Here is an 8,656-nt window from a genome sequence, read left to right as displayed (position 1 = left end):
GAATCATGTGGTGGAGAAATAATCTCGAACAAGTATGGCGGCGTTCGGCGATGGGGCAGTAAGTGAACTATGAAAAACGTAACGTAACAATAGATTAGTACATGATTAATTAATTATTATAAAAATAAAATATACTAATATGCCTTCAAAGCAATTTTACTGTAGAAAAGTTTTGTAAAGTAACACCGTTTAGTAGTTCGGGAAACGTGCACAGGAACCTAGATTAGATAACTAGTGCCGAACGTGGCATATGTCTACGTGTGTGTATATATATTTAACTTAAAATAGGACTTGTGCAAAGAGGAAAAATAATAAAACAATGACATTACGAGTATAATATACCAGCTGCAATAGCTTATGGGATTAAAATAAACAAAAGTAGTTTAGGGGTTAGAAAAGCTACGATACCTAGACCCGTGGCTACGAATGCGTAGGGTCGTTATGAAGTGTACTAGGAAATACCTGATATATACTGTACAATCCAATGGTACATCGGCCATGAGCTTGTCAGAATCTTGTGTATCAATGCATTTGGACTTTTGAGTTTGTACTTGTCGATGAATTACACTATATATAAAATATTTCTTTACGATTCAGTTACGAACAAACGCGACGGCACGACGACAACACTGTTTCCGCTACTTTGCCGTCAGCAGAATAGTTCGGCTCCGCGCTCGTTCTCGTATGATAATCGTACGCGCCCCAGAAAAAAACCAATTCTTCTATTTTTATGCTTAGCATTTGACCATCGTCTTATTTGAAAAAATTTAGAAAATTAGAAAAAAATTAGTCACACGTAAAATACTATTCATAATTTATCATCTAATAAAAACAAAAAATATCAACCGCAAAAAAATTTTAAATAAGACGAAGAGTTAAAGATTATAGGTAAAAAGTGAAAAATTGGTTTATTTTGGGACGGAGGGAGTATGCACAACCTTTTCTCTTGTTGATACCCTTTCATTCCACAGTGTGTAGTACCATATCACTGCTTTAATTACTTTTCTTCGTAGAGAAGTACTGCTAGCATTCCATTAGTTCTAAAATATGATCACTTCTATATTGTTTAATAGAACTTAAGATTAAGCACAAATGAAGGGATGGGCAGGGAAAGGAGGCATTTGAGGATATATAAGATGAAAAGAAGCTTGAATGTGAAAAAATAATTATATTGTGTATAACAAAGTTTGAATTCTATAAATATTTATATTTTTTAGAATAGTACCACCTAGTTTCATTTGGGAGTAAAGTGCACAACCGGTCTCTAAACATGTTCACATGTGCCATATACATCCTCGTACTCTCAAAATACATATCTAGATCATATTTTTTTTAAAGTGTGTCAACCGCAGTCCCAAAATTATCATTAGTTCTCTAGAATCTCATATGTCACTGACATTGCATGCCAAACGGATGTTGAGGCCGGTGGCGTCGTCACTGACTCAACGGTAATGGACAATTGTGGCCTACTTAGAACCTTTTGTTTTTTTTTCTTCTTTAATTTCTTTGGGGTAGCTTTTTCATGGAAAAAAACCAAACGGCATATTAAAAAAAAAACAATAACTTGTGAATAAAACTTCTATATGCATATTCTTAGTGATCTAAAAGCCAAGTCTAAAAAATAAAATTAAGTGAGAAAACCACAAATCAACTCTAAATTTATATGCATATTCTTAGTGATCTAAAAGCCAAGTCTAAAAAATAAAATTCGGTGAGAAAACCACAAATCAACTCTAAATTTAAGGTTAAAAATTCAAATTTTAGCTTATAAGCATAAGTAAAAGTGAGAAGATGGGAGTGAATTCTTGTGTAGATTTAAATTATATTGCTACGAGAGATGTGCCAAATGATCAATACCATTTTTTGGGGTTCAAAACCGGATGAGTGACATTTATTATGCTTACTATTACGTACTACATTTGTTTCAAATGTAATCATTTTTAGGTTATTGAACATAGAGTAAAGAGATATCAAAAGTTTTTTATAGTCACTTCATTGTTAATTTTTAAATTTATTAGATTTTCTTTCTAAGAATCTAAATGACTCTGTTATTATTCAAATGATTGAAATCATAGAAATCAATTAAAAAAATACTTGTATTATGATACCAAATTTGAATCCTAGAAAAATTTATATTTTATGGGCGATGGAGTATTTGTCATGGTTGAATTGGGCTGGATCCAAACATGGGCTGTACGTACAAGGATGGAACATGGGCCAATTTTTTGTTGGTTTGCTAATTGCTACTGCCATAATTCTTAATTTACAATATTTTAGGTTCTCTTTTCTTGTCCCTTTCCCCCCTAAAGTGCAATAGCACTCAATAGTCAATTTCTTACAATTGTGTGCAGCATTTGTGTTATCTAGAAATATATTAGAACTAATTATTTTAGGGCAAGTGTTTGTGGCCCCCTTTTCATAATATTTCTGCCCAGGTCAAAAGGACTGTTTTTTTATGATCCATTTTTTTATACACATAATGGATGTCTTACATAAGCTTATTCCAGAATCAACCATTTAATTGTAACAAAAGGGCAAGGTACTAGAATATGTGAGAACCAAATACAAAATTGATACGAATTCTTCCAACTATATATTAGAGAATGCTCCTTTCATTGACCTATAGAACCTATAGACTCAACTTGAATCAACAACTCCACATATGAAAATACTTGCATCGAAATAAGTGCAAGGAAGCAATTTGAAAAGCCCTTCCAAACACCAAACATCACCATACCACGCAAAAAAGAATATAAAAAAAAGAAATCAAATCCCTATTATTTTCTCAACAATCAAATTACACAAAATGATTTCAAACAACCCTCTGTTACAATTCATTCATGTGTGTGCGTGTTTCACTTACATGCATTCTCAAACAAAACGAAACCTAGAGTGTTAAGGTTGCAATTACAAATTAGAAGACATCCTAACTGAATCAGCAATTAATATACAGTTAATTTTCCTCCATGTATCTTGTAAAATCAAGCTGCAATCCCCCCTTCAGGAGTTCTTCGGTCCTGATCAGTGTTTCAGCTGCTCACAAGCGACTTCAAAACTGAATCCCCAAGAGGACTTATCCATCTCTCTTGAACACCTAAACTACTCTTCTTATCTTTAAAACCTTTTTCTACGGGGTTTTTTACCACTCTTGATAATTACCTTGAGATACCAAAAATTTTAGTGTAAAATTCTGACACCTTAAGATATAAGATATATTGTACCTACTAAATTACCTCGAGATGTTTTTTTTTTGTGCCAGCTATATGATTGTCTTCATCGGTGAGAAAATTTTCTGTCCTGGCGAAAGTATCCCATGAGGATCGTACTTTGCCTTTAGCTCAACAACCTTGTTCCATTTCGCCCCAAAATGCCGTTGCCACCCATCTTGTGACGTGTAGTGTGGCAGATACTGCTTGCATCCGAAGCCCTCGTTGTTGCAGAATGCCAGCACTGCTTCGTTCTCCTTCTCCAGCCTCACCACATCACCGGCAGCCACCGCAGATCGGAGCAACCCCACGGCGTAGAACACGTCGTCGTCACTGGTAACTGCTGTCATTCGATCATCCCATGTATGCTTGTTCATAGGGTACATGAGAATGACCCCAACAGGGTTGGCGCCAGCAAAGACGCCCTTGAGAACACCGGCGTCAAAGTCAAGGATGCGTGATCGGGGCACAAAGAAGTTTAGCCATGGGTGCGGCACTTCCCACATGCCAATCGACCGGAGCGCTCTTTCCTCCTCTCTCACACGATCAAGGAATTGAACGTAGCTCACATCTTTTGTAAATACGAATCCTTTCTCAAAGCTTAGTTGCTCCAATATTGCTTCCAACTTCTGTGAGAAAACAAAAATAACCGTGAATAAAAGTATTCATCATTCCATTTGAGGTGGTAGATTACAACACTTGCTTTATGATATTCAGGTTACAAATAGATCATAATTCCCACCTGATCAACAGATGTGATTGTCGACTCGTTGTAGTAGATAGCAACTTCAATAAAGTAGATCACGCCTGACGTAGACTCCGAGGCGAGTCCAGCAAGCCTAGTAATATCAGCGTCGGAGAAGAAGGGCGTCGACTTGGGACCATCAGTGAGTGTCCGATTAAGCTGGACTTGCCCTTCAACATAATCGAAACTGGCTTCGCCATCCTGTTTTGATATGAGCAACTCCTGGTCTCTTGTGAAGGTGACCACATCCGAGTAGACGAGCCGGGCCCACCGAACCCGTCTTGGGGCCGGCTCGAGCCCGATCCGGGCCCTGGTTATGATACCAAACTGGCCCAGCCCACCCAGCGCCGCGAAGAACAGGTCCGGGTCCTTGTCCCTTGAGCACGTCACCATGTCACCCCTTCCTGCGTCATCATTGTTAACAGTGTTGATTAGCCGCTTAATCATTGGATTATTAGTGCTGATTAGATGGTATAATTACCTGTGATGACGTCGAGCTCGAGCACGTTGGCGATCTGCGGGCCGTGCCGGAACGCCTGGCCGCCGATGCCGGCGTTGGAGAGCGTGCCGGCGACGGTGATGCGGAGGTAGTCCGTCCACACGCGCGGCGCGAGGCCGTGCTCCAGCGTCGCGCGGAGGACGTCGGCCCACAGCTGCTCGCCGCCGGCGTCCACGTACGGCGCCGCGCCGCCCGCGGACACGTTCACGCGGCGCGGCGCCGCCGCCGCCGCCAGCGCGCGCATGTCGACCACGACGCCTCCCGGGGCTAGCGACTGCCCGCGGACGGAGTGGCCCTGCCCGCGCGGCGCCACGGGGAACGGCGACGGCGAGGACGCCGAGAACCGCACCAGCTCCGCGATGTCGGCCGGCGTGGCAGGGTGGAGCACCGCCTCCGGCGCGGCCGTCACGATGCGGCCGAAGTCCGACGACGCCCTCGCCGTCCAGTTGCCGTCCACGCGGAGCCTCGAGGCGACACCGAGCGCGAAGAGATCACCGGGAAGCTGACCGGAGACGGAGACGGAGACGAAGACGGACAGGCAGCTCGCCATGATCAAGAACGCGATCAAACACCTTCCCGCCATGTCCCCGAAACGCAATCGGATTTTGCAAACTGACAAGTGCAGGCAGCTCGGACACTTCGCTGCTCAGTTCAGGTGATGAACTGATTAGAGAGACGATTAGCTGAGCTTGTGTGTGTTAGGTCAAAACTCCATGACATTTATATAGGTAGCAATCGGCCTTGCAAACTTTGACAAATGTAGGTAGTGCAGAGCACTGCATTGATCTGTTGCTAGTATTCAGAAATTGATTAATGGATTGACTTCTGAGAGGAAAACAATAATGGTTAAGAAAAAGCAAAACTTGATCAGTCTCACACCTCCTAGTGTTTTGACTTGCAGAGAATTCTTAATGATTTGTCTTTTAAAGAACAAGAGTGATAAGGTCAGGGGCCAATATGTATTTATGTCTTGCAGGCTGAGTCACGTAGTTTCAGTGCTTTTGTTTACTGAAGATTAAAAAAAATTGTCAACCCTAACTTAGGGCCAAATCATAGTTATATATCTCAATAAAACCAAATAGTGATTCTTAGAGTAATTTTATGGGAAATACCTAGCTTTATTTTTCTCGAACACGCAAAAGATAAGAAAAGGAATTGCATTGCACAAACAAAGCGAGACCGGCCTTGTGCAAGGGTCTCTATGTACAAGCTTGGAAACACCTAACTTTATGTTATCTTAATCTTGTAATCAACTGGTGTTAGAAGACTAACTAATCTCTGAAGACAGAAATTAAAGTCGTGAATTTCAAAAGTAATTTCACGGAAAACACCTGGCTTAATATTAGCTTATATTCGTGATTAATATGTCAACAAGTCTTACAAACAAACCATGATATATGCAGATAAACTTAGGTCTTGTTTAGTTTTCAATTTTTTTAAAAAAAAACATCACATCAAAATTTTAGACATCTAAATAAAGCATTAAACATAGATGAACCAAAAAACTAATTGCACAGTTATGAAAGAAATATTAGTCTAATTAGTCCATGATTAGTTATAAGTGCTACATTAACCAACATGTGCTAATGACGGATTAATTAAGCTCAAAAGATTCGTCTCGCGGTTTCTAGGCTAGCCGTGAAATTTATTTTTTTATTCGTGTCCAAAAACCCCTTTCGACATTCAGTCAAACATTTGACGTGACACTTCTCCCGAAAAATTTCTCAATCTAAACACCCCTTACATTGACTCTTTATTCCTTATACATCACATCGGTTACATTCAGAGTATCCTTTCTGTTTGACCTGCTGATTTGTTTTTGTCTGCAGATTATAACTGGTATATCAATCTGAATTTAGAGTTCATGTGTAGTCAGACCAGAAGTTTCTACTGAAAATTTCAAAAGAGGGAAAATAAATTCATACTGAATATTTGAATTATATAGAAAATGGCTAAGTCGGCAGCTTATGTACATTAGTATAAACAGGCTAATGGATTGAGATCTGTTCATATATAGTTTGGGAGGATGCGTGAATGTTGAGGCTTAGGTCACGTTTAGATGGCAAAAATTTTTAGAGGAAAGGTCACATCAAACGTTTGACTGGATGGATGTCGGAAGGAGTTTTCAGACATGAATGAAAAAACGAATTTCACAGCTCGGCTGAAAACCGCGAGATGAATTTTTTGAGACTAATTAAGCCGTCATTAGCACATGTCGATTACTGTAGCACTTATGGCTAATCATGGAGTAATTAAGCTTAAAAGATTCGTCTCAAGATTTCTCCCATAACTGTATAATTAGTTTTTTGTTTCTTTCTATATTTAATACTTCATTTAAATGTCCAAAAATTCGATATGATTTTTTTAGAGAAATTTTTGAGAACGAAACAAGGCCTTATATATAATTTTGGACCAAATCAAATCTGCAGATATGTCAACTCTATGGGTTAGTGGTGATCACTACAGAACTGTCTGTTCTTAAAGAAGTTGCTGCAATCAAGGCGAACAAGTAAAGGTAATTAACTAGGTAAGCTAGCCATCTCTTAGCTGGTTCATGCATGGGCCTAACAAGAAACTGATGAATGATGTGCTTATTTGTGCAGGTTTAGTGAATATGGTTGTACATGTCTATTGATTGGGAGACAGGGGATTGTTTTTTTGCTTTGGTCAGAGAAAGCTTTAAAAAGGCATTTCTTTTCATAATTTATCTTATTAATTTTCCAGTATAGTTATTTTATCAGATTACTGACTAGATGCTGAGGCCCCGTTTAGTTCCTAAAAATTTTCCCCAAAAACATTACATCAAATCTTTGGACACTTAAATAGAGTATTAAATATAGATAAATCGAAAAATTAATTGCACAGTTATGTGAGAAATCGTGAGACAAATCTTTTAAGCCTAATTAGTACATGATTAGCTATAAGTGCTACAATAACTCACATGCACTAATGATGGATTATTTAGGCTCAAAAGATTCGTCTCTCGATTTCCATGCCAGCCGTGAAATTCGTTTTTTCATTCTTGTCCAAAAACCCCTTCCAACATCCGGACAAACGTTTGATGTGACATATAAAAATTTTCATTTCACCAACTAAACACCCCAATATATTGTTCACGATGAACACCAAGATGAATGATGACAATGTTTATTTTCACGTGCCTGCAGCAAGCCAGCAACTACCCTGTTAACCGACCGACATATAGGCATCTAGCCTGGTTGTTTCCAAGAGAACAAATCACAGTAACATCTACTCCCTCTGTTCGTTTCTACAAAACGTACTTCAAATTTAGAAATCCTTTACGATTAAAATGAGACGTGTGTATTGGAGACTTTGTCAATGACTATTAAAACAAGTAGCAAAAAAGAAGTAGAGGTTGTACTTCAAAAAGGACACTAGAATATCACTATGATGAAAAATGGCTTTGCTTTCGCAGTTTGACAACCATTTTATGTCCTTATTCTTGTTAGACCAAATTTGTGTGGATTTCAACGATAGATTGGTGAAGAGTGAACATATGGCCAAAATTAAGGCCTTAGTAGCTGGGACTGTGGCTCATCACATATTATACCATCTCTGCATTAAAATATAACTATTTCTAAATTGGTTAGCAGAGATTAAGGTTGTTGAGAAAAAGATATTGTGATACCCCTTAAGAAATAAGAAATGGGTGGAGTAAGAGACAGGGGATATGTCAGGGATAAAATGAGAAGTGATTGGTATGATAAATAGTATTATAAATAGTGTCAAAATGCTTATATTCTAATATAATATTTAAATCCTAAAAATGTTTATATTTTAAAACAGATGAAGTACTGTATCCGTGACATCTTTATAGTATTATTGTTGTTGCACCCTTGGTGGTATGGTTTCTGTTTAACCATAATGTCGTTCATTCGCAATATTTCACTTCTCCTTGTTTACTATTCTTGTCCTTTTTTTCCAAAGCATAACACATAATCAATAGTGCGTGCAAAAGTGTGGTCTAGTCAACTACTAAAAATAAGGATTTTTGGGGAAGTGATTATGTGGCTGAATCGTTTCATAATATTTATGTGATTATGTTATAATCTTAACGATTATGCAATTTCATCTTATCATCTATTTTGTACATAGGGGATGCCTTACATCAGCCTATCAGAATGAACAATTTAATTATCACGAATTCCTTCACCATATTATAAACTGCTTCTTCCATTGAGAAAG

At 38.5% G+C, this 8,656-nt stretch overlaps 1 protein-coding gene across 1 annotated transcript; it reads right to left on the bottom strand.

Annotated features, from left to right (window-relative positions):
• Positions 1 to 3,259: 3,259 nt before the first annotated feature.
• Positions 3,260 to 5,033, bottom strand: LOC102707376 (cytokinin dehydrogenase 6-like). Its single transcript, XM_040520380.1, has 3 exons — positions 4,433 to 5,033; positions 3,949 to 4,355; positions 3,260 to 3,835 (listed from the first exon to the last, which is right to left on the bottom strand). The coding sequence occupies exons 1-3, from the start codon at positions 5,031 to 5,033 to the stop codon at positions 3,260 to 3,262; spliced, it is 1,584 nt and encodes a 527-aa protein (XP_040376314.1).
• Positions 5,034 to 8,656: the final 3,623 nt, after the last annotated feature.

The sequence above is a fragment of the Oryza brachyantha genome, chromosome 2 (assembly GCF_000231095.2).
Source record: "Oryza brachyantha chromosome 2, ObraRS2, whole genome shotgun sequence".
Classification (NCBI taxonomy): Eukaryota; Viridiplantae; Streptophyta; class Magnoliopsida; order Poales; family Poaceae; genus Oryza; species Oryza brachyantha.
Note: the sequence above shows the minus strand (reverse complement) of the source record. Positions and strands in the feature narration are given on the sequence as shown.

Coding starts and splice junctions, on each gene's coding strand:
- LOC102707376 (XM_040520380.1), bottom strand. CDS start 5,033: ATGGCGGGAAGGTGTTTGATCGCGTTCTTGATCATGGCGAGCTGCCTG. Junction 4,356..4,432: donor CGAGCTCGACGTCATCACAG/GTAATTATACCA, acceptor ATGATGACGCAG/GAAGGGGTGACATGGTGACG. Junction 3,836..3,948: donor CAATCACATCTGTTGATCAG/GTGGGAATTATG, acceptor GTTTTCTCACAG/AAGTTGGAAGCAATATTGGA.